The sequence below is a fragment of the Lepidochelys olivacea genome, assembly GCF_965140295.1.
Source record: "Lepidochelys olivacea isolate rLepOli2 genome assembly, chromosome: 10".
In the NCBI taxonomy this organism is placed as follows: Eukaryota; Metazoa; Chordata; order Testudines; family Cheloniidae; genus Lepidochelys; species Lepidochelys olivacea.
In genome coordinates this window covers 69,558,110-69,584,086 of record NC_140420.1, presented here as the reverse complement: position 1 = coordinate 69,584,086, position 25,977 = coordinate 69,558,110, and the positions used below count along the sequence as shown (strand labels likewise).

The 25,977-nt window shown below is 40.1% G+C and overlaps 2 protein-coding genes across 4 annotated transcripts in view; both read left to right on the top strand.

Annotated features, from left to right (window-relative positions):
* Positions 1 to 17,689, top strand: part of ZFAND6 (zinc finger AN1-type containing 6) — a 48,812-nt gene extending 31,123 nt beyond the window's left edge. For both annotated transcript variants that reach the window (XM_084640753.1, XM_084640752.1), the window contains exons 2-6: positions 1,749 to 1,919; positions 4,158 to 4,269; positions 7,123 to 7,223; positions 15,967 to 16,080; positions 16,753 to 17,689. In XM_084640753.1, coding sequence (XP_084496879.1) covers positions 1,766 to 1,919; positions 4,158 to 4,269; positions 7,123 to 7,223; positions 15,967 to 16,080; positions 16,753 to 16,901 — 630 coding nt within the window. In that variant the 5' untranslated portion in view covers positions 1,749 to 1,765 and the 3' untranslated portion in view covers positions 16,902 to 17,689. The remainder of the gene's footprint in view (positions 1 to 1,748; positions 1,920 to 4,157; positions 4,270 to 7,122; positions 7,224 to 15,966; positions 16,081 to 16,752) is intronic.
* A 3,925-nt stretch (positions 17,690 to 21,614) lies between these two features.
* The window catches only part of FAH (fumarylacetoacetate hydrolase), a 31,659-nt gene continuing 27,296 nt past the window's right edge, over positions 21,615 to 25,977 (top strand). The window contains exons 1-2 of one of the 2 annotated variants that reach the window (XR_014713249.1): positions 21,615 to 21,785; positions 25,265 to 25,375. Coding sequence is in view for 1 of the 2 variants with exons in the window: in XM_084640749.1 (XP_084496875.1) it covers positions 21,705 to 21,785; positions 25,265 to 25,375 (192 nt within the window). In the remaining variant the exon portion in view is untranslated. The remainder of the gene's footprint in view (positions 21,786 to 25,264; positions 25,376 to 25,977) is intronic. The other variant, XM_084640749.1, reaches the window with a different exon arrangement.

Here is a 25,977-nt window from a genome sequence, read left to right as displayed (position 1 = left end):
TGTTGAGTGGGGTCTCTAGGTGCTATATTAGTACAAACAGTAATGGTCTGTAAACGTCTTAAATATTAATTCATAACATCTCCTTAGATTCGGAAGGTTGGATTCACATTACTTTAGACTCCTAATGAAAGGGCAGTCTCCCTACACTGATATACTTGTGAAAACTAAGCTGTAGAAGAAAGATGTTGTTCAGAAATTTCTACCATTGAAAATTTGTAAGGCAATATTTGAAGACCTGTGACCATGAGGGGAAAACATTTGAGCATTTGCCAGATGTTTAAGAAGCTGAAGTTAAAAGATAAATTTGACTGACTCTGCTATAAGAGTATTTTTCCTTTCTTCTCTAGCTGAATAAATTGTACAGTGAGAGCATTTTATGAACCAAGCTTAAGCAATCTGATATCTGCCTAACAATTCTGTGGTATTTTGTACTTTACAGTCAGCTTGGCATTCTTTAAGGTAATGGCACATTGATATGATCTATTTGAAACTGACAGTGTAGTATTGACTAACCTTGAACTATATACTATGGTCAGTTTTGGGGGTTTTGATTGAGGGTGAAGAAGACAAAGTGATTGTATTAAATTCATGTGTTACAGTCTGGATTCCAATAGCAAACAGAAAAGGAGTACTTGTGGCACCTTAGACTAACCAATTTATTTGAGCATAAGCTTTCGTGAGATCGATCTTCTACACTTTCCACAGTATGCATCCGATGAAGTGAGCTGTAGTTCACAAAAGCTTATGCTCAAATAAATTGGTTAGTCTCTAAGGTGCTACAAGTACTCCTTTTCTTTCTGCGAATACAGACTAACACGGCTGTTACTCTGAAACCGATTCCAATAGCTTAATCTAAGACTTGGGTCACTTGAGAACTGCTAAGGCAACTCATCACAAAAGTTCATGATAGAGAAGGCCACCTGAGCTTTTTAGCTTGCAAGACAAATGTTCCTTGTTAATAAGGAGAGAAATACAAATAAAAGACAGGGTAACTTGCAAAGCAACCCTTACCAAATTGACTACCACATACGATCTAAATTGTATGAAACAATATTCTAAAAATGCAAACATCTTGTTGGAGTTGAGGTATGGAGGAATGTATCTGTTCAAATGCTAGTCTTGACCAAAATGGTAACTTCTGAATATGAAAATCTAAATATGAATTTATAATGTAACAGATTCCTAAATTCAGAGAAATACCTGAAATTTTTTGTAGTTGCTGTTCATGATTAAATGTTGTGAAGTAAGCAGCAATATTTCCCTTCTTTAGTCTTCAGTTTATACTTTCAGAGTTTGAGTAGTGTCATGAGTACAAGCTTCAAAAAGTGTGCTTTCAGGGTGTAGGCTAGGAATTAATATAGTCTCTCTGAAAGTGATAAATTACTGAATGCTCCACAGGAAAGTAAAAAACTGTTTGCTTATGAAAATGTACACCCTGCTGCACATTAATTTAAGATGGCTCAGTCCTGCACAGTCTTTACCACCAAAGTCAATGGAAGACACTCTTTCTTCTGCAATTTTTGTTTTTAACCAGGGTCTTGAAATTTGGTGGTGGTTTTATTTTTTAAAGACACTGATTTCCATGAAACAATTGTAGAGAATTTGACCCAAAGATCCTTTTTTTCTAAAGCAGACTTTTGTGCCTGGAATAGATGATGCCAAAGCAGTAGGAACCTTTGTATTTTAAAATGCAACAGTTGAAAATCGTCTGAGTTCATTAGATAATTGGCTGTGTATGTGAATTTCAGGTTTACAGAAGAGGAAAATGGCTCAAGAAACTAACCATAGCCAAGTGCCTATGCTTTGTTCCACTGGATGCGGATTTTATGGAAACCCTCGTACAAATGGAATGTGTTCAATTTGCTATAAAGAACACCTTCAAAGGCAGAATAGTAGTAATGGTAGAATTAGCCCTCCTGGTAAGTATTAGATTAATATCTAACATCTTGATTCCAATTTGAGCAAACCTTGTGTGCTACATTTACATTTAGATGTCCCTGCCTCATCCATTTTTTGAAGTGGGGATTTGATTGATTTTTTTCAGCAGCCGATGATGATAAAGAATGAGAGAGAGGGCAATCCACTGTACTGCTGCCAAAAAGTCTCTACTGTTTTACAGAATCTTTGAATCCGCTTTAAAATGAAATAAACATACTGTGGATAATCTTTTTACAAGTGTAATTGTAGTTTATATTTTTGTGCCTTGCATTTATTTCTGGCAAGATATAATAAGCACTAGGTGTCTAATATCACTATAAAAATGCTAGAAATTCTTTTCAGAGAAGATTATCAGGAATTACTGACTCTACAGAGAACAACCTGTCTTGGGCAGATGAAAAATATTTAGAACAAAATCTAAATTCTGGAAGTAATTGGTGCAGTATTAAGATTGACACTTCAAACACAACTCAGGAAGCATTGGTCTTCAGAAAGAAAGGTTCCCATAGCAGTCTTTACGCTCATCTGGATTAAGACAACCCAAAGCTTTAGGCACGCTTCATGTGGGCTTCCTGCACTTCGGCCCTGCTCCAGGTCAGCAGCAGAGGCCCTTTGTCCCCTGACCACTTGGAATGGGCAACAGTTATGACCAGGGGCCTCTCCTTCCTCACCCTCAGCTGCCTAGAGGAGTTAGGAGACTCCTTCCCCTCTGAACCATTGGTAGTGTCCCCCTCATTCCAAGCAGTGGTGAAAGCAGCAGCAGGGTCCCACTAGCCCCATGATATGGTGGTCTTTCATGGTGTAGCTAAACCCTGGCCTGCTCTTGTGGTGAGTGTGGGGCCAGACTGTTTTTTTCATGACTAATGGCAGCTGCTTCTTCTGCTGGAAACTGCATGCAGACTCTGGTAAACTTCATGGTATGGATTACATTCAGGTCACATTTTTAAGCTTTTTCACAACCACCAGGGCTAGAGTCTCATTTAAACGGAAAGCTCTGGTTCTGATATCCCATGACTCTAGGATCTGGGCCCCTAGATGTGGACCTGTTCAAAGAGTTTTTCAATGGAATCTTTGTCTGTTACTGTATGTTACTGCAATTTTATATTGACGAATGTTCCCTCTTGTAGTAGTGTGTGTTGCTTGTTTCTGTGTGTGGCTTTTTGTGTTTTTGTTGTTTTGTTTTACAAAACCCAGAAGATCCTTCAGGAGTATAGTATTTGGCCTTAGAGAAGGTGGTTCTTCCATTTCAAAATTATTTCTTTTGGCCAGACAGTGAAAGTACATCCTACCTTGTGTGGCAAGAATTGTACCTCTTTCAGTGGAGATGTCATGATTCACTACACTAAGTGATCCTGGATGCAGTGCTTCTGGTAGTATGACTCAATGAGCTACTTGCCAGTTGGCTCAATAATAAGTTGGGTCAACACAGAGATTCGTCCATAGCGTTCCCATGGCCTAAGTCTCTCTTTACAATTGAATAAACAAATGAAGAAATTTGCCTTCTAGTACAGGCAGTCTGTTAGACTTCTTTGGATGTAGACACAGTACAATATCTTCACAGAGATACTTGTATAGTTCTTTGTTGTATGTATAGCTGTGTCGTATGTTATGTAGTTTTAACTACTTGTTGACTGGAAGCAGACCATGCAGAAAGCGTAACTTGTGCTACTAAATGTCATTTCATGTAGGCCCTAACATTCTGTTCAGTTTAATGGCATGTTATTGCCTGATGCATTTCCAAAAGTGCAGTGGTGGATCTATAGTGAAAAGGGTTAAGTAAAATGATACCTGGATGAAAGATGTCTGGGCATACAGGGGAAGTTGGATACTGGTCCCAAATATCCTAAAATATCTTCTGTGGTATTGGTCTCTTACAAAAATGTGAAGTTGAAATACCAGTTATTCATAGAAGCTTTTGAGTAATTTAAAACAGTCATGCTTTCCTTTGTTTAATGCTGCTTTTTTTGAAATATGTGCAGTGTGGGCTTTTGGTGGACAAGGGTGGGAAGTGGGCAAATGTGACCAGACACAATTAATTTAAATAATTACAGTACAATATAATCCATTAAAATGTAGGCTCTGATTCAGCAAGGAATTTCACCATATGTTAAAATAGTATGTTGAATTGTGACCAGAGTGCAGAAGAATCTTTGTTATGGATAAATTCTGTAACTCCAGAAGGCAGTGAAACCCGTTTTACATTAATGTCTTTCTTCCAGCAACTTCTGTCAGTAGTATAACCGAGTCTTTACCAGTACAGCACACAGAAGGCAGTGTCCCAGAAACTCCATCAACATTAGATTCTACATCTACCCAGTCTACACAGCCAAGGTAAATTATCTTGTCTATGCTTGTTAGTCAACATTTTACATACAAACTGATATAAACATGACTGTTTCAACTATGTCCTGAGGCTGAATAATTAGGTATTAAAAATTGGGGGTGAGAAATGAGCAATTTGATCTTGCATGCTTAAAGATGAGATTTCTTTAAGTAATTACCAATTACTATTATACAAACAAGATCATCTTATAAATATATTTGAAAACAAACAAAATTCTGATTTTTAATTCAAAGTCTCAAATACCAAAATCTCTGCAGTGACACCTTTCTGCTCATAGAGAAATCATATCTGCACTAAAACAGTCTATGAAGCCTCGTCACTCCACAACATTCAATTTGGCGGTTGATTTTCTGAGGGGAAACTATCTTAGAAATAGGAGTTATTAATTATATATACTTAAACTGGACAGGAAAGCTCTTCTAATTGCAGTTCTCTTTACTGACCTGCAATGTTCCATATTGAACTGCTTGCTTCAGTTCATCTCATCATTTCATCTAGAGGATAGGTTATTCAGAATAGGATATAGGAGACTTGAGTTCTATTCTTAGCTCTGCTACTCAACTGCTGTCTCCTTCACCTCTGTCAGAATTAGTAAAGGATATACGTCTCTTTGTAAATCATTCCAATATCTACAAATGAAAAGCAGTATGTAAGAGCTAAATATTTACTTATTTATTTTGGTAGCTGCATTTCAGTGTTGAATGACATGAACCCAACAGCAGTTTAATTTTTTCAAGGACATTGGGATCTTTTGGCATGAAAGACGTTAAACAAGCAGATTATATTAAAATTTTAAGTAAATTGGCTTGCAATTTCTAACTTCATCAACCAACCTTCTCCTTTTTAAAAAGTCATAATATAGACTACAGTTAGGTAAGACTAGAATCATTCGTTTATAATCGTCTGAACACAACCAGTCCTAGTTTACAGCTTCTCAGTCAATATTTATGAAAGCTGTTAACTTGATAACTCATACTTGTAAACTTGAGTAAGAGCTGAATACCATCTGCAGTGCTAGCTGATCTAGGAGCCTTTTACCCTTCTATTTCCAGCTTGGGTGGAAGGTTTGTACTTCATACTAATACGGCCTTTCTATCCAGTCAAACTGCACAAAGTTCATGCCAGGTCTGGAAAAGTGTCAAAGTATTATAGGCCCAGGGGCAGAGGAAAACCCTCTGAAGTGTTGCAAGGCACCTTTACCCTTCCCCCTCCCCCACATCCTGGCTAGTATCCAGAGCCAGCCTCTTTCCTTCTGTCAGTTCTCTGATAATCTCTGGCTTGGTTGGCAGATTAGGTACTGGGCCAACGGGGCCCATGTCCAGGGTCACCAACCAAATGAGGGGTCCTGGAAAAATGATCACCCCAGTGCCCCCACACGCTCACCCGGTGCTTCTGCCGGGGTCTGGGCACGGGGTTTGCCCGGCTCCACCCACTCACCCAGCGCTTCTGTCAGGGTCCAGGCGCAGGGGCTTGCCCCGCTCGCCCAGCACTCCTGCCAGGGTTGAGATGCAGTGGCTCGCCCCGTTCGCCTGGCGCTCCTGCCAGGGAGCCGAGTTGTGGCATGGGGGCTTGTCCTGCTCACCTGGCGCTCCTGCTGGGGAGCCGGGGAAGCCCCCGCAGCCCAACCCTGCTCCCTGACAGGAGGGGCAAGCCCCTGTGCCCTGACCCCATTTCCTAGCAGGAGTGCTGTTGGGGGGGCGGGGGGGAGGGACTGCAGGTGAAAGGGGCGGAGAGGGGCCCCCTGCTTGCTCTGGCCCAGAGCCCCACAAAATTGTAATCCACCTCTGGGTTAGTGGATTCCTAAAAGGGAAGTGGACTTGTCACCCTCAATGACTTCAGTAAGTTTCAACTTCAGTTTTATTTAGAAAAATATTAAATTGAAAATCTACCCCCTGCCCTGTCCCCTAACAGCACCTGGGATTTTTGATCTATTCTAAGTAGTGCATAATTAGTGTGGCTGAAGGCTCAAGTCACAAAGTCTTATTGGCTTCTCTATGCAACAGGGGATGATAGGATGGAAGAGAAGAATGCAAGATGTTCTGTGGAAGTCCTAAGTATTTGAGTAGATTCCCCTATCTTCCTGGATTCAGGCTACAGCCTAATGACCACTCACAGGGACAAGCTGCAATTTTCTTTCTCACGTTAAACATACCAGTATATGAATCTGAGGTTTAGTAGCCACTATGGTTACTTCAGCTAGTTGTTGGCATTACTCTTAACTAGGCTTGGAAGTATTAGATTATCTGTGAATTTTGATAAACATTGGTTTCACTACACACATACATACACTGACAAAATATTTCTATCCATAATAATCAAAATTTACAGATAGGCAAAGTAAGAAAAATCTGCTTGAGAATTTATTAGGGTTTGATTTAAGTATACATACTTTGTTTGTTTTGATTTGGTTGACAATTTATGCTTTAAAGGTTATAAAGCTTTAACTATTTGAATCTCAATTCCTAGTGTCATTAAATAGTAATTGCCTAATCCCCACCATAATTTCCTGAAACTGAAAATTCAAATGGGTAAAAATAAAATACTTAAAAATAAACATCAGTATTATCAGTTAAAACTGTAAGAAAATAAAAATTGAATTCTGCCAAGCCTACTCCTAACTCAAGTGTGTACTACAATGGAAGCTGAAAATATTTGGCTTCTCATCAGTTTGTTTGTTTGTTTAAACACTAACTAGTGCTGTAATTTGCCACTGAAGTCCTTAACTTCTAAATTAGAAGATTGGTACACTGCATTGTTGTCCTATCATAATATCTGAGCAATGTTTGTGAAAATAAATCCTGTACCTGGCTCTTACGAATTCTCAACTGTTTTCTTCCTAGTCCTGTGTCAAACCAGTCACTTTTAACAGAATCTGTAGCATCATCCCAAGCAGAAATTACAGCTGTGGACAAAACAGTACCTGAAACAGAAGATTTGCAAGGTTAGTGTCTGAATTTGCATAATTAAAGCATGTATGAAATATATATGCTGTTTTTACACCTTGACTAGTTTTATAATAAATTCTAACGTGCTTCATTCTGAGCAATGTAAAGACAATGTTGCATAAAGCTGAAGGAAAATGAAACATGGCATGCATATGCTTTTAATGTAGAAATACTACACGTATGGAAACTTCAGATAAGGTTGACAAAAATGTTCACATTTCAGTTGACTTTGAATTCTAACTATATACAATGTGCTTAAAATCAGTGTGTGCCTTAGTGCTGGGTTTTTAACTGGGGTTGGGGAAATATGAATTTAGGTAACATTCTGAATGGATTGATTAATTTTTACTAAAACATTATTAAAATCAGATTTTCACTATGGAGTGATGAAAGAACTTGGTGCTGTTAATATATATATATATAATGGACAATGGTCGTCTTTTAAAAAAAAAAAAAAATCTGCCCATACTAGATTGTGAACTTTTTGACATAGTTGGATATCAGTTGTAAATGCTCTAACATTCTGTTTGTTCTGGAATATAGAGCTGGTAATCAGCTGATAAGAGGTTTCTCCTCCTGCCTCCAAGGCTTGCTCCTCTGGGTACACTGACAGATGACCCTGCTTCCTCCTCTTCCCCTCCTCACCCAAAAGAGTGAAAAGAGTATTGTTGGTTGTTGTTTTTTCACCAGAGGGCAGGCTCACATAAATTAGAAACCCTGATACAGTAACTCGTCGCTTAATGTTGTAGTTACGTTATTGAAAAATGCGACTTTAAGCGAAACAATGTTAAGCAAATCCAATTTCTCCATAAGAATTAATGTAAATAGGGGGTTAGGTTCCAGGGAAATTATTTTTGCCAGACAAAAGACATTATATACATATACAGTATACGTTTTAAACAATTTAATACTGTACTCAGCAATGATGACTGTGAAGCTTGATTGAAGTGCTGGAGTCAGGGTGAAAGAGGGTGGATCATCCTGCTGCTCCTCTTTCCAAAGTGCTGGGGGGTGCTCAATCCTGGCTCTGCCCTAGGCTTGCCCCCACTCCACCCCTTCCCTCAAGGCCCTACCCCCACCCCGCCACTTCCTGCCCCTGCTCCACCCCCTTTCCCCTTGAGCGCGCCGCGTTCTCACTCCTCCCACCTCCCTTCAGCCTCCTGAATGCCGCAAAACAGCTGATTGCTGTGGGTGGGAGGCACAGGGAGGGAAGGGGAGGTTGCGTGCCGCATCCTCGCTCCTCCCCACCCCCATAGCCTTCTGAATGCTGCAAAACAGCTGATTGCTGCAGGCAAGCGGCATGGGGAGGGAAGGGGGAGTTGCTGACCTGCAGGGCCGCCGGCAGTTGGAGGTGCTGGGGTGGGGAGGTGAATCGGAGCTGATAGGGGGGCTGCTAGCCCACCCTGGTTCCGAGCCCCCACAGTCAAACAACATTATAAGCAAACGTTGTGCAACTTTAAATGAATGTTCTCTAATAGATCAGTTATGTAACAATGAAACAAAGTTAACCGGGACTACATTACGTGAGGAGTTACTGTAATGGGAATTTTCCTGTGCCTAGTGCTTGAGGAACTCTGGACCTTGTGGTCTCCTGCCTCATTTTACTGCCTGTTTCACTGTAAGGATCACCAGCACCTAGTAACTACAGATCTAAACCATGAGGACCCAGACATGGAATTCCCTGTCACAAGCAAATTCATAAGTGCTCTCCAGTGGTGGCAGTCAGCCCTCTCTCTTTTGAAGGGAGTTCCTGTGCAGACCCTTAAACTGTACATTGCAAACACAAAGTTGTCTGTTCACTTCCAGGTTTTGCAGGTAACAATTAATTTTTTTGTTTAGATGCTTAGCAAATAAAATAATTTTTGCTGGGAGCTAGCTAGACTCTACACAAACATGTTTTCAAGCTAGTGTAACAATTTTGTGTGAGGTAAGATAATGTAAAAACATTTTTTTGAATGAAATTCACATCCACGCCAGTAGTTGGAGGATCTATTAGAATCTCTTGGGGAATACAAGGTAATATTAAATTAAAAAAACTGTTTGTTTGATCTATAGTAGCACAGTGCAATTTACCCATTTTACTCACCCCAGCTTTCTAAAATTCCTACTTCTAAGAACAGGTTTCAGAGTAACAGCCGTGTTAGTCTGTCTTCACAAAAAGAAAAGGAGGACTTGTGGCACCTTAGAGACTAACCAATTTATTTGAGCATAGGCTTTCGTGAGCTACAGCATCCGATGAAGTGAGCTGTAGCTCACGAAAGCTTATGCTCAAATAAATTGGTTAGTCTCTAAGGTGCCACAAGTCCTCCTTTTCTTTTTACTTCTAAGAAGCAATTCTTGCTTTGTGCATCAGAAAGTTGTACCTGTTCACCTTAAATTAAGTAAGCTTCATGTTTTGGTAGCTGCTTCAGTAGCTACCATAAAAATAGCTTGTAATTTCTGATCAAAGCAGTGTGGGGAATTAGTGCCAGATTGAAGCGTTAGTTCTTTATTGCATAGAACACTGCATCAGCTGAATATTCAAAATGAAAATATACTGCACAATATAATCAACATAACCCAAATAAGTCATTTGACGTTTTTGAGTATGTTCCATACTGGTCATTTAATAAAGGTTAAGGTACACACTGTTTTTTGTAGGAATCTAAATTGGTTACTATTAGATTTGTAAAGCAGAACACACAAGGCTGCGATAATGGGTAGGTTTGCACTTAAGGCAGTGTGCAGAGTACAGACATTGCATACCCAGCTAGCACAGGTATAAATAGCAGTGTAGACACTGAGGCACGGCTTAGGCGAGTAAAGAGATGCCAGAACCCTAGGATGCATACCCTTCATGTGTCTCTGCATGCCCAAGCTGTGCCTCTACATCTACACTTTGTTTTTAGCAGTGTACTGCCCCACTGCAAGAGCCTTTCACTGTCACCTGTAGCTACACACAGCATTGTGGCTGCAGCCTGCCTTTCCCTGTGGCATGTGGCTACGCATATGCTACAGGCAGCTGCAAGTGTAAATGAGAACCGGGACAAATCACACTCACTCAGACTCTCCTAGAAGTTAAAAAAACAAACTAGCAAACAGACATATGGAGTATTATTTGTATTTGTGCAGATGATATGTAACATGTCAGGCAACCTAGGTAAAATTGCAAGGTTACAAATCCCTCAGGTGGCTCTGACTTGATCTGGTCTGTGTGGCTTTGCCCTTTATACACCCAAGTTTGTGTTATGCCTTGCAAAACAGATCAAGGAAGAGGTAGGAAATCTGAGCGAACCTGGCTTTCAAATAGTCAGCATGTTCTACAGTTTGTTTACTCAAACTGTTTGCAAATATTAAATACTGTAGCAAAGCCAAAAATATTAAATAACTCTAAAAGCAATTAATTGTGAACATTCTCAAATCTTATGAACATTATCCCTAATATGACAAGATAAAATGCATTAAGATAAAACCTAACTTTTTTTTCCCTCATGAGGTTTTTGCCCTAGAAATGTTCAGGTAATAGTCAGACTTTGTTTTCAGATTGCTGAACAAATCTTTACTAGAATTTTTACCTTGCTTAGTTTTCAAAGTCTTTCCTCAGCTGTAAAATGGAGATTAATATCTGCCTACCACTTTGCAGGTTATAGTGCTACAAACCATTCATTATCTTCATGTATGCTCCCTGCTAAATGCAGGGTAACACAGTAATACTTTTGTTCGTGTGCAGTTAAACTCTCCAATATTCTTTGACTTCTTCTGACTATAATGTAAAGGTCACTTAAAGGCATACATAGCATAGCTGGTCTACCTTTTTTCTTGCTCTCTAGCAATATATGCATAACTTTTAGGATGGGAGTGGGTTTCAACAAGTGGTAGGGTTGAGAGCTTTTTTGATACATGCACTCAACGTTATGGTAGATACATTGGCCCAGAACGGCAAAAGATTGAGACCAAAAAAACAGGTGCTCAGGCCTCCTCTGTAGATAGCTAGGAATAGATAGATAGTAGAAATAGTTTGATTTAAGTCACTGGGCATTGTGTACCATCATGAAACTTGACTGAGCTCAATGAAAATGAACTTGGCAAAATGTATGAAAGGTCTGTCTGTCTCGTCTGACCACTGGAAGGTGCCCACTTTTGACGCATGTCTTGGTCTGTCCAGTCCATAGGTAAATAAGCTTTTGAGCTGGACTATTATTTAAAATAAAAATGGACTAACTACATGGAACACGTTGCATGCAGTATTGAATATCTTAGATAAATGCTATGGTGCTCACAATATCTGCTGGTGTGACTGAAAGCACATGTAAGTCAATGGAAACATTTCCATAGACTTCAAAGGGCTTTGGATCAGAGATGTGACAGAACTGCTCATATTCAGTTTGCATATATTGCCCTTACTGCTTAAAAGAGCACTTACATTGCAAAAGGCAACATGGAGCAAAATTAGGGAAGCACCCTAGTGGCTCCACAGTTATGAATATTTTGTGTGTTCCATTTAGAGTTGTGCTAAAATCCCTTAAACAGAAAACCTGACATTGATCATTCTAAAAATAGATTATTTCAATAAGGAGTACAAACCTGAAATTTCTAGGCCACTATCAGACTCCTAGGAGGCTTGCTTCAACCAGTATAAGATGACAACTGTCCTTTCAGGCTTTCTTGAACTCCTATAGTTTAACAATAACAATTATGAACTTCAAATTTCACACAACATTTTATGTTTCAGACCCAGCATTACATCACCTGGGAAGACTTAAAGTATCCAAAGATAACACTACTCCATTCTGTGCTTTTTGTTTTCCTCTCTGCTGTGGAAACTGATAGAACAATCTTTGCAGTCTACTTCCATTTTACTTTGTCTGGCTCCATGTCTTCTGCACCCTTCCCCAGTTAGTCTCTCCAGCAAAGCTCAGATTCCCAGCAGAGCTGCCCAGTGTATCTCCATAAGTATATTCTCCAGCAAGCTCCTCCCTGTCGCTTCCGAAACACATATCATAGTACGCTATGCCCTCCACCCCAAGTCTCCTTTGGACCTGCTACAGTTAGCCAGTGAGACTCTCAATCTGTTGAGCTAGCCTGTGGGTTCATTGGATTAGGGCTTCTCCTTGGCAAACTGTAGGAGAATCAGATGGTGAAGTTGTGTTTGTACTGTTGTACAACCTCTGCATTTTAAGCAAAGCTTCAGGTAGATCTGCACATTGAGGTGACCCTTTACCTTGCAGATTTAGGATGTACAACCGGTCCTATTGAAAGTGGAGGAGACCTTTTTGGTCATTGGAAGTGTTCTTTTCAATATATTATACTTCTAGCCTCGTGTTTTTGAATGTTAACTATCAAAACTGTTTGAGTTTCTGGGAGGGAGCATTGGAGGCTCTTGATTTCTCTGTGTATTAATCAGGTAAAGACATTATCTGGTTACTGCATGACCCTTCTGGGCTTTGCAGTCTAAATACTTAGTACTACACCAGCCATTTTCACTCCTTGCTCAGGTGGGTCCCCAGCCTTGTTGCATTAATATGGGATTCTCTTGTTGGACAGGCCCAATTAGGCATACAAAAGCTCTCCTTTGCAACTTGCTCTAATACAGGCAGCAAGCCCTGCTATGCCTCCAAATCTCTGGTTTATGTAATTAAGATTAATAGTCATGACTCCTAGGCAAGTCAGAGATCATTTACTTTATAGTGGGGCTGTTTTACACAAACTCAGTGCCACAGTTCAGCGTATTCTTGCAAGAGTTGGGTTCAGGAGGGTAGTCTAGAAGTGTTACTTTGCTACTTCAACTATAGTGCAAGGAGGTGTTACAGGCCAGTAGGGCTAAAGTTCAAATTAGAGGTTTAAAGGTGTCTGAAACACACATTATAAGGGGGCTGCTGACTTTAATGTATAATGTAGCTACATGAAACTTTGAAACCCAAGAATAGGGAGGATGTAACAGGGAAGACGTGCTCGCAGAGTGTTGCTATGCTGCTTTCCCATTAGTACTGTTTTGTTTTGCTTTTTAAATAAGAGCTGTGTTTGCTTCCACTGTTTCCCAAGCTTTTTGCTACTTAGGAATCCACCCTCCCTCTAAGAAGACTGGATTACGCTGGGGAGGGAAGCGTAAGTGGCTTTAACTCTATCTTTCCAATACCCCCCTGATATTGGGAGCTACTAGGGCCTCAGTAGCCTTAGTGCTGCTGTAACACAAGTGGAAGCTAGATCAGCTTTAGTGCTTAAGAAGTAAGGAGTGGAATGAGGAGGGGCAGAGGATTAGGCTCAATATCTTGCATGAAGGAAAACTTTGGCAATGCCACTTTAAATAACTGGTAAGTGGCAAAGTACGTTGCCCCTTGCTTATTTCTCGCCTTCCCCTGCTTCACGCTCATCTGACCTTTCTTGTGCTACTGTTGCTGCAGCCAAAGAATATTTTAAGATGTCCCTTAACCCATCCACTGCTGAACAAGCAATATAAAATGTAGTGTTTGCAGCGATCATAGACTACCTGTCATAACTCCTGAAATGCAAGTAGTTAAAACTAAATAGAAAGTGCAAACAAGTAATTTTAAATGAGCACAGATTATTAAGACATGTAAATAAAATGGATCTAAAATGTCCCATCCCAGTCAACATCGGTGGACCTCACCTAGATAGAGTATTTCAGTAGGCCATATGGGAGAGGACTTGCTGTTGGATATTTTAGATTTACTTGATACTACAAAGGGCTCAGAAACAGAGTACACTTTGATACAAGCATAGAAAATAATGTAGATGATCCTGACTTCCTAGATGAAGGCTCCAGAGAGAGAGGAAAGATGTATGATACAGATTTTAAACTATGTACTATAGGTAAGTGAAAGTTTTACTTAAATACTATACATTTGGTGACACACATATTAGGTTATATAAAATTCTTTGGTACAAATGTGTCATGATGGTAATATTGCTTTATAATGGAATGAATGTCTTCATGGATATGTTTCATTTATATATTTATCCTCACTAGGTTAACCTTTCAACCAAATTGATGTATTTATTTGCATTAGGTCTTTGCTGTAACAAATCTTTATTTTGCAGCTCACTAATTTTACTTTTAGATAACTCACTAAAATGAGGTTTTTCCTCTCTTGCGCACACCTTGCTGCTATTGTACATGCTGTTGCATGTCCTGCTTTGTCCCAAGTCTCTCTGAGTAGATCAGTGGAGGTGGTTACTTTGGAATTTCATCCTGTTAGTCCTAAAAGACTTAGATTCTTCTGTTTTGCATCCAAACTTATTTTCCTGCCTCTTGTAACCTTTGATTTTATTAGTTTTCAACATGTCAGATTGGCAATCTACAAAGTGGACTTCTAGTTAACAAACACTTGGCAGTTATAGTTGGACCACTGATAATTTCAAAGTTGTATGTACATACTAAAGACACCCCAAACATTCAGATACTATTGAGGGTGAAAAAGTATGAACTGTCAGGTGAGTCTTTAGGAGTAGTAGTGAGATTGGTAGAGAGCTGGTAAGTGATACTTCACCGTATCTCTGACCGATTCTGCCTGGTAAGCATGCAGCTGTGTGTATATTGTCAGAAAAAGTAGCCAAGTTGCAGACAAACGTTTAGGACTACTGCTGTATCCCTTCTTTAGCAATTCATGTGATTAGCCCTGTTTTTGCTGGCACTCACCCAGTTGCGGCCTCCTTTCATTCTTTCTCTGTCCCTTCCTTTGCACACCCTATTTCTTCTGTTCACTTTCCTACAACGTAGGCAGTGAAAGCTTGTCCTGTTGTGACCTAGCAGATAGCTGGTAGGTAGTGTTTGTCTTACAGACCCATTTAAAACCAGGTTAATTTCCCTTGCTGTCAGTTTTGTAAGTTTCTGATACACCCAGGTGTAGAGAAGAGGGCAGCAACTGAACAAAATACCACTCCTGTTTTTCTTGGGTCAGGCAATTTGTTCAGTTGTATGTTCTCTACTCGGATTCTCCCATATGCAGCCCAAGTCTCTTTCAGATGTGAGAGAAGATTAGAATTGCCTGGAAACATTACACCTCCACCTTCCCAAAAAGATGTAGTTTTCATTTCGGGTAATTCCTTCTCCCTCGGATTTCATAGTTAAATTCTTTTCTCCATTGGCAATGGATGTCTTTAGCCTTCAGTAGCATAAATCTGACATACCGAAAGTTGTTTGATTCAATATTGTTATCCTCCATAAGAGCATTGTGAGGCAGCATTGCGGAAGGGAGAAGTGTTTTATTGAACTCTGGTAAATTATCTGTGCTTCTCACTTGACTTGAATCAGCTTTGAATACTGCTAATTGTAACAATTTTATGGAACTGTTAAACCTTACACTTGCATCTTGCCAAACTTGGTAACTTCAGAGCCATTTTTAAATCTTGGGTTTTGAGATTTAAAAGGAACAGTGTGTGTATATTTAAACCTTGGTCTGTCTTTCTTACTAGTCCTTACAGTAGTTTGTAGGTTATGAATTGTATATAAAACATTTAGCACTGTCAACTGACTTCTCTCTTGGATGAGTCAGGTTGGATAATTAAATTTAGAAAGAGGGAGCTCAAGTGCACTACTTGTTGTGTGATGCAGAAATATTGCTAAAGCAGAGTTCCACACGTGACTGGATTGTAGATTATGGAAGGAAAAATTGATTACAACAAGGTTACAAGTCCCAGAGCTTGAATTTACAAAATAGGCTTCAAATTTCTCTTGTGGCTCAAACAAATCTCTTGCCATTTTTTCCACTCTTTTTTCAGTTTTTATCTCTTTTATATTAGCTTTAGTGTCAGAGAGTGCAGAGTCTACATCTGAAGAACAAGACAAGTCACTTGACAAACCAAAACAGAAAAAGAATCGCTGTTTCATGTGCCGGAAGAAGGTGGGACTTACTGGTAAGAAATATTTCATTTTCTTTCTTAGTCCAAGACTAAGTTATGCAATTAATATCAAAGGACCAAATTCTGCCTTCAGATTCACATGTGGGTTAGTCTGTTGACTTTGATGGATTTGAAGTAAAAGTTGGCCCTAAGGTGTTTTCAACCAGTAGCTCTTATTAAAGAGGACTTTTCATATGTCCTTGTGTTTAACTGTTTCATTTATTAAGCAAAATGCTCTTCATTACAAGTGCTCCTGTTTGGGAGCTCTTATATAATGGCCTGGAGAGTTGAGGTAAATGTAAGAGTCTGCTCATTAATCAGCCTTCATAATGAAGTGGTATGATTCAGTTTAAGTATTTGAAAATCGTTTGAGTCGTTCCTCCGCTTGGTGACTGAAAAAATGTCTGCAGTAAGTCTTGAGGGACTGTATTTTTGTAGTGCTGTATAGCAATGCATATTTGAAGTGAGGGCTCTTTATAATAATCACTACAACAAAGATTTATAACTTCGGTGCTTTATATGTCAGCAATTTTGGCAGCAGAAACTGGCTTTGACTGACGGATGCTGGTAACTGAGATTAGTTGATAACGAATGTGAATGTAGTATTTAGGATATTAAAAAGGCCAAACCTGTAGAATTAAGTCATCTTTAGTGTCTGTCTTAATAGATCAATATTTCTGTTTACAGGGTTTGAATGCCGGTGTGGAAACGTTTACTGTGGTGTGCACCGTTATTCAGATGTACACAGTTGCTCTTACAATTACAAAGCTGATGCTGCTGAGAAAATCAGGAAAGAAAATCCTGTAGTTGTTGGGGAAAAGATTCAGAAGATCTGAACTGCTACTTCTGCTGGAATATAAAATCCCCTGACCATCTGCAGATTAAATTGACTTGAGCTTTTTCCTTAGTCATCAGGAATGTAGAGCAGTGTATCTTGCCTAGATCTTTTAATCATGCATGTCATCAGAAGAATAGATTTTTGTTTTTGTTTTTTGTTTTGAAAATGACTCTGAACATTTATTTTCATTGCAGTTTTCTGTGGCTGAAGACTTAAGTAAACTTTACAAGTATTATCCTTTAAGATCATTTTAATTTTAGTTGAGTGCAGAGGGCTTTTATAACAAACATGGAGAAAACATGGGAGGGCTGTGCTTTTCCAGTACAAAACATGCATGCATTAACTTCGCAGTTTATTTTCTTGTTGTATATAGCTTTTCTCTGCAGCACGATTTCTTTTTTGGTAATGCCTCATGGCACAACTAGTTATCAGTAACTGAATGTATTTTAATCATTATGGCTGCTTCTGGTTTTCATTAACAAGAAAGGTTATACATGTTAGCATATTAGCTTGTTTGCACCCACTACCTATTTATGTATGAATCATTTGTAATGAGAGAGTGTGTGCTGAGATTATAAGTTCGTGTGGTTTTTAAAAAAAAATTGATTTTGTTTCTGTGTGTGTGTGGGGTCGGGGTAGGCTAGTATGCACTTCATTGCTGACTGAAGATTTCACTGGGATTACATTCATCAGTCTGTATGTACACAAATATGAAGAATGATCTGAAGTAACTGTGCTGTATTTATGTTTATCCACGTCTTAACTTTGATTAAATAAAATTTTAAAAAATTGGGGTATTTTGTGTTGATCACTGGTATCTGTCACACTGATTGCTTTTCAGCCCTTTATTTTGATTTGGACCTCTTCTTTCTCCAGGTACAATGCATTCTGATATCCTTGTAGATCTGAATGGCAATTAAATCAACTTTTATCTGAATTTATTTTACCTACTGTTACAAGTGACACCTACCTGTTGAAAGACTGGAGGGAATAAAGTCATTATCGGCATTCTTAACTTGTCCATTTGAAAACACTTTTTGTATACAGTCAGTGATTTTTTTTTTCTCCCCGCTTGTCTTTTGCACAGCAACAAGATATATAAAAATGCGCTTTAAAATAGGTAAATGTGATCATAAAAGGTGACAGGGAACTCCTGGGGCAAGTGAATGAAATTGTTTTTCATTTAGCCTCGTGAAATTGACTGGATCAGAGGTTCCAACATTGCAGTTTGTGGGAGCCACTTCTGGCTTGGAGAACCAGGCAGTCACAGGGTGATGGCTCCTCATGATTTCAGTCTGCTAAATTGCATTCAAAGTAGCCAAACATATATTGTCATTTTTCCATGTAAATAGTTGCTGTAGCTGTTGTTAATTTGTGATGATTTAACATATGTTACGGGATTTGGTCTGTGCAGTTCTGTTTGGGAGAGCTGGCCCTTGAGACAACTTCTTCATTAGGATGTGACCTATGCTATACGAAGGTTAGAAACCCTTAGGCAGTTTTTCAGATTTAGTGTCCATTTAACAGACCTGGCGGCTTGTGAATCAACTTCTCTCACTCAGGGTATGTCTTCACTAGCAACGTTCAAGCACTGCCATGGCAGCACTTTAACGTGGCTGCGTAGTCACGGCACCCCCACTACGAGGGGAGTAGCTACCGCGCTGAGAGGACGGCTGGTGCACTGTCTACACTTCCACTTTACAGTGCTGAAACTTGCAGTGCTCAGAGGAATGTTGTTTTTTCACAGCCCGAGTGAGAAAGTTGCAGCACTGTGAAGTGGCAGGGTAGACAAGGCTGTCTTGCAGTTGTTCTGTGACTCATATCTGCCTTTCTTGTGAAGTCCTGGATAGTCACTCTGCCCACAGATGGTCACACCCACCTAATCACCAATGTCTGTTTAAAGGCTATGTGCTATAGCTATAACAATGTATGTGACTTTTTTATAACTGCACGTGTAAGCTCACCCCACCATGGATTCTTTTCAAAACTTACACATATGCAGAAGTAGGACTCAAATTCCTCTCTGGATCTGATCCTCAGTTTACCTTTCTCTTGGTGACTCTTACTTCCGATTAAACAGCTTTCAAATATTTGTGGAACAAATGAGATTTTGTGTGCAGTTGCTCAGCCATTCAGGATTTTGGCTTTATTTAAAATGTTAATTTTCTTTAATCAATGCTGAATGCATCCTTTAAAATTCTGAACCCTGCAGGAAAAGTGGTTGCTGACAATTACCAGACAAGTACCGTACATTGCACTGCACAAAGGGTCTTACTACATCAGGTAGCATGTGAGGTAATCTACAACTTCAGATGATGGAGAGAACCATTTTATACCTTCAGGAACATCATATGGAGGTTTTAACTTTGAAAATCAGATATGGACTTTGAACCATGCACTGCTAAGGACTCGTTGGCTATGGAACATGGGGGGAGGGCATGAATCAGGGTCTTGCAAATCAAGATATTTCAATGGTGCCCCAGTCTTTTTGGGTTAAAGAAGATCCTCATTTATGATGTTTGTGAACAGTGCATCCACGTGTCATCATGCAATGGCATAGCATGGTAGTCACATCTCCCTTGATTCTTGTATTTTTCCCTGTCTATTTTATATTTTTGCAGGTTTTGCTTACCATTTTTACCCTCCCCCTACTACCCTTGCACCCAGTTCCCTTCCCGTTTTCTGCATCTTCCTTCTCCAGTTTTTGGCCCGTCTCGCTTATCTTCTTCCTCCCCCCAATGTCAGTCCCCCGTCCCCCCCAGCTTCCTTTCTCTTCCTCCATCTCCACTACATATTTAGCACAGTGACCCATTGGTGTGGAGGTGCTGCTGCAGGACTGACCAGAGAACAGGCACAACATGCATAAAGAGAGGCTGGTTGGCTTAAAAGGAACTGCTGTCTCTCTGCTCCATGGAGGAGGGAGGAGCAGGAGTAAGGCTGACATCCCTGAGTGAGGAGGAGGGAAACAAGTGCAGGGAAAGCAGCTGCCTTTGGAGCTCCAAGGCTCCCTTTGCCACTTGGTTCTGCACTTATCACATGAGGCAGGAACGACTGTGCCCCCTACCTCACATATTGGGAACCACCACCCGTAAGCAGGAGGAAACTAGAGCTTAAAATGCTGCTATTCCAAAATCAGATGGGGGTTATTGACAAAGATTTAGAGTCAACCTTATCCAGTTCCTCCTCCGTGCAATCTGTTTTGAACCAATGAAATAAGTCTTTGTAGCCTGGCTGTTGAGGGCATGCTATCATTGTCTTTCAAGCTTACAAAAATTCCTCTAGGAGTTAAGTGCATTGGATACAATGAATAGACTTTGAACAACATCCTTCACCATTTACTACTATTCATGCACTAAAATAGAAATAGCACATCACACTGGAGTTTGATTTGACTCTTGCTGCACTTAATGACAGTAGTATGACCATTGATGCTTCACATCCTAGTAAATGGTCTGCCTGATGCTAGCGGATGAGCATTTAATTCCCTTTATACCAGTGCATCTGTTGCATCATTAAATGTGATGCTATAAGAAATCTTAATTCTGGAAGGGGTATTAAGTGTGTTTCAATGAAACACATTCTCAAAACTTAATGCTTTAACTATATGACTTTTGTTTGGGTATAGATAAAATCAAATCAGCTGTGGAAATATTTAGCAATAAATGCTGGCTACCGTAATAATGTAGGTATTCAAATCTCACGGTATACTATAATATTACTTCAGTTAAACATAGTACATAACTGCTTGGAAGCTAATTTTTCCTTGCAAAGAACATTCCTGAAATTACATGGGCCAAGGCTTCAGCTCATGTAAACTGGCATAGCACCACTGAAGTCAATGAAGCTGTGCCAATTTAAAGTAGTTGAGTCTGGTCCTACGATTGCCACATTAAAGAGCAGACAGAGCAAGTCAAAATAAATCCAAGCAAATCTTTGTTCATTTAACTACTCATCCCCCACCAAAATCAATTTGGGATAATCAGCTTTGTGGTTTGATAGCCAGGAGTCTAAAAATCTTTATAGAAAAAGAATCTTCTCCCCCATCCTACCTCATTATTTTTTTTCTTCTTTTTAAAAAGTCCTGCTTTTACATTCAGCCTTGTGTCCACATGTAGAACAGTGGTGTTGGGTTTTTAATTTTTTGGTCTAGGTTTTCCTCCAAAGGACCTAGGACGGCTGGCAAGGATATGGGGTAGAGTGAGGTGGTGGTTTCTGTCCTTTGCCACTGTTTGCAGATATTTGCACCTCAGCAGCTGGAGCTTTATAGATGGAATCAGGTTCTTGTGGAACTTCTAAACTGAACAAATGCTAAATAAAAACTGTCTGCTTTCCCCATGGTATCTGAGCTGCCCCTTTTGTGCCTGGGTTCTTGTAGGGTCATTTGTTACTATCACTTCTATAGCCAAGTGCCCCCAACAGAAGGGAAACAAATGTGTCTCCTGGCCCAGCAGGTGCACATCTATAGCTTCTCCCAGTAATCAAGGGTTCAGGAAGGGGGAACAGTCTTCCCTTCAGTAACCATACAATATACTCCTCTCAAAGAGGCTCTAGCCAGAAACGGTTAACGGTGCAGAGGCCCGTGTTGCTGAGTCATGCAGAACTCTGGTATTCATTAACCATCTACAAGCAGGAGCAGGGCTGAAGGGGGTGGGTTGGAGAGTGGCTTCTGATTGGTTTGTGGCTGAAGGAGAGGGTGGGCCTGGCAGATCCACATTGTCTAATGCAACATGTGGAGGCTCTCCTGGTGTGGTTGTAGCCGAGCTGAGAGCGTGTTTGCACCATAGCTTGCCCTGAGCTCAAAATGTCCTTCATCCAGATAGAGGAGAACTCAGATTTCCCTCTTCAGAACCTTCCCTATGGGGTTTTCTCTACAGAGGAGAAGGTGAGTTATCTGCTGCTTTGTCTTTGTGCTGCAAAGATTGCTGCTGTTGTGGGTGAATCTTTGCTCTGAAGTTCAGAGGCTATGAATGAGGAGAAAAGTTTTTTCTTTTTCTTTTTTTCAAATGCTGTGTGATGATCCCCAGATACCAGGGACAGGAAAGGCTTTCCTGGCTGGGAATCTTAGGGGTTAGCTGTTTACACTAGGAAGCTTCAACATTTATACTGTCTTTTCTTGATGTGATGACCTGAGGGCTATTTCTTTAAAGAACATTAATATTTTTATAAGTACTTTACTTTAAATCCATATTAAATGCATATAATATATTTTCTGCTTTTGAGTGTAAAAGTCTATATTTCCTCATGCCCCTCTGTATGCTATAAAGTTTTCACTTTTCTTTACCAGCACCATTTTCTGTTATCTCCTTTATGGCTGAGTTTAACCTCTCCTTCCTCTTCCCTCTCAAAGCCCCATTTTAACTTTTATCCTATATACTACTAATCTTAGTTGTATTGTGGAATGTACATTGTAAGCAATATGAATTGATGTATCTGAAAGCTAAATTTGATGAAAGAAATAATCTGTGTAAAATATAATTAGGCTGTGACAGTAGCTATTGAGATACAAAGTTAGTTTTATAAGCATTAAAACACAAATTGTCAATATCAGATGTCAATATACACAGTAAATATCCTTAAATCAAATTTTAATAAGCTCTCAAGCAACATTTTTCTTACTTTGCATGTCAGTAAATTTGGACTATTATTGATTAAATATTTTTGTCACTTCCTGTATATACAGTGGAATTGATGTTTACTGATTAAAAATCAAATCCTTCCAAGCTAAATATCTTTTTCAAGTGAAGTTTGTTTTAAACATGATAGTGGTCTACAGGACCACAATTCTAATCCTATAAATTAAGGGCCTACCCTTTTATTTTTCCCCCTAATTTGGATTGAGAGTCAGGAGACTTGGGTTCTGTTCCTAACCCTGCAACTGACTAACCTGAGTGACTTTGGACAAGTCAAGTCTCTTCTGTATCTTCTATATCAGTGGTTTTCAACCTGTGGTCTGTGAACTCCTGCGAGTCCACAGACTGTCTAAGGGGGCCACAGACTGTCTAAGGGAGCCGCAAAAGTTTGTCATTCCCATAGAACAGTGGTTTTAAACCTGTGGTCCATGAACTCCTGTGGGGTTCACAGATTGTTTAAAATTTCCAAAGGGGTCCACACATCCATTTGAAATTTGTAGTGGTCCGCAAATAACTCAAGGTTGAAAACCATTGTTTTATATATTTACTGTTCCGTTCAATTCATATGTGCAAGGACCACACTGTGGGACTTATATTTTCTGAGACACGGTGGGTGAGGGCCTATCTTTTATTGAACCAGCTTCTGTTGGTGGGAGAGAGAAGTTTTCACGCTTACACTGAGCTTTTCTTCAGGTCTGAAGAAGTTGACCTGAAGAAGCTATGACCTCACCCACCTTGTGTCTCTCATATCCTGGGACCAACACAGCTACAGCAACACTTATATTTTCTGGCCATACAAGGAAAACATCACTAGGGTTTTGAAAGAAGCCCAATGGGGTTAGTCACCCAATTGCCATTTCAATGGGAACTGGGTCCCTAACTCTCTTAGACTCCTTTTGAAAATCACACCATGTACCTCCAATTTACTGTACAGCACTGCTGTTTGCAACAGATTACATTCATGTGCACATTTAGCAATGAAGGACAGGAGCCTCTGAAACACCCCACCCCTCCCCTCCCCCCCAACACACATCATAAAAGAGAGAGCTGGCAAGCAGATACCTCTGGAAACAGAAGCTGGAGGATTATCAATGGTTAATGAACATTGCAGAATCATCATAATGGTTCTCAGTTACTCTAGCATTTTTTGCCTCTCCGTTGTAGTTTAAAAATGAATTCCAGCATAGAAGAGCCTTGGCTCTAATTATCTGGTGTTTTCCAAAGATAAAAGCTGGATGATGAAACTAAGGGCATGTCTACATGGCAATAAAACACTTGTAGCTGGCCTTTGTCAGCTGATTTGGGCTCAAGCTGAGTTTGGGTTCTGGACCGGACCCCATGAGTGGGAAAGGTCCCAGAGCCCAGGCTCCAGCCCGACCCAGCTAACATGAGCCAGCTAACCCTACATTGCAAATTTATAGTCCCACAGCCCGAGCCAGCTAACATGGGCCAGCCGTGGGTGTTTTATTGCAGTGCTGACGTGCCCTTAATCTGTTCCCGGATGCGTGTTTGTGTGTTACTACATAGTGCATTTTTTCCTTCCCTAGTAACTATTCTTGCGCAAATGTCTCAATTTTTTTTAAAGTTGATTCAAATAATTTTATACCTTTTGGAAATTAATGTCCTATCACAATATTATAATAATCGCTCTGTTAAAATAACAGATTTTATTTAGGGCTACAGGTTACATATTAACTTGTCCGGCCCTGAGATTTTTCTGGCAGGAATGCCTGCTGAATAAACATCTAGGATTATATTTGTGCAAATCAGATTTGGGGTCTTGCTCAAAGAAGAGAGGCTGAAAGCAGTTGTTTTTTAATCTGTACTGGTTTTATTCTATTTTCATTGAGACAAAATTGAATATCTGTACTTTTCTTTGGAATGAAACTGGTTACTATGGCTATATTTCATTTAAATTCACTACCAGTTGGAACTTCTGTTTGTAATGCCAAAGCATCTTTCTGATTTCAGCACAGCTGTGGTAGGGGGGATGTAGTCTGTGCCACTGCAAAGACAGCAGTGCAAGTTCTGAACAGAGTTTTTGTGTAGATCCTATTAAAAACTGTCACAAATGAGCAGCGTTTTTGCTTTGTTTGTTTTTATTTTCATTTTTTAGTGATAGGTAAATATACACATGGAGGGAACCTTCCACACCAGCCTTTCCACCTCCTCATGTGGAAGGATGGATCAGTGATAAGAGCACTAGCTTGGGACTTGGGTAACTCAGATTCAGTCCCCTGCTCTGCCACAAGCTTCCTGTGTGACCTTGGGCAATCACTTAACTTCTCTCTGCCTCATCTATAAAATGGGGATAATAGCACTTCCCTACCTCATGGGGACTTGGGGATGAGCCCACAAAGGTTGTGTGGCCCTCTGATACTATGGTGATGGGGTGGGGAGTGTATATGGGTACCATGGATGGATAGGCAGGAAGGAAGGACAATATCCTCCCCTTACCCCACCCCTGGAAGGTTGTGGTGGAAGGGTGTCCTTCCACCCTCAAAATCTGTGAGGAATTTGCCAAAAAAAATAATGCAGCTTCCCCTGCCTTCCTCTTAAATTTTAAAATCAGCAGCCTTTGTCCATCAATTATAACTATGGTAAGGTAGGCACCAAGGTAGCGCCTCAACTCCTGCCCCACTTAAACTCCTTGTACTCCCTTGTTTTTCCCCAGAACCCTCATAAGAGCATTATTGGCCACAGGTATAAACACGTTTTTTTCCAATTGTAGCCTAGGCACAGGATTGGGGTGGCAATTGGAGACCAGGTATTGGAACTGAGTGCTATTAAACATCTTTTTAGTGGACCAGCCCTCTCCAAGCACCAGGATGTCTTTGACCAGGTATTTATCATACAATTTGACAATGTCCATCTCCACCATGTTTTAAATGAATTGTCATGTGAAATTTTAGTGACCCAGACTCTGATCGAGAGCATTGTGGTAGTTTACATGTGCATGCTTGAGTTGCTGGTTTGTCCTTTTTTTTTTTTTTTTTTTTTTTTTTTTTTTAAAAGGGGTGGGGGGCATGGGGAATTGGGACTGATTCACCATTGTGGTGATCTTGTTTCATGTCAGTGTAACTCTGCTGAATGGAATTACTGGCTTAAAACTGGAGTGTAACAGTGCTGGGTTGGCACTGAGTGCACATGGCTACTCAGATGATTCTGCAGCAATCCACAGAAGCAGAGAGTTAGATGGTCTGACTATGGCCCCAATTCAGCAAAGCACAGGCAGGCCTCTCCTTCCTGTGCAGAAGTGGCAGGTGTAGGGGGAGCGCACACTTTGCTGAATTGGAACCTACATCGCTTAGGAATGGAGCCACTAACAAAGAGCACCTGCAATTTAAAATTTAGACAGAAGTAAAATAAATGAGCTCTCCTAAAAGTTTCTTTCTGTTGATTAAGAAGTGCACTACGGAGTGAAATCTACCGAGTTCAGAGGGC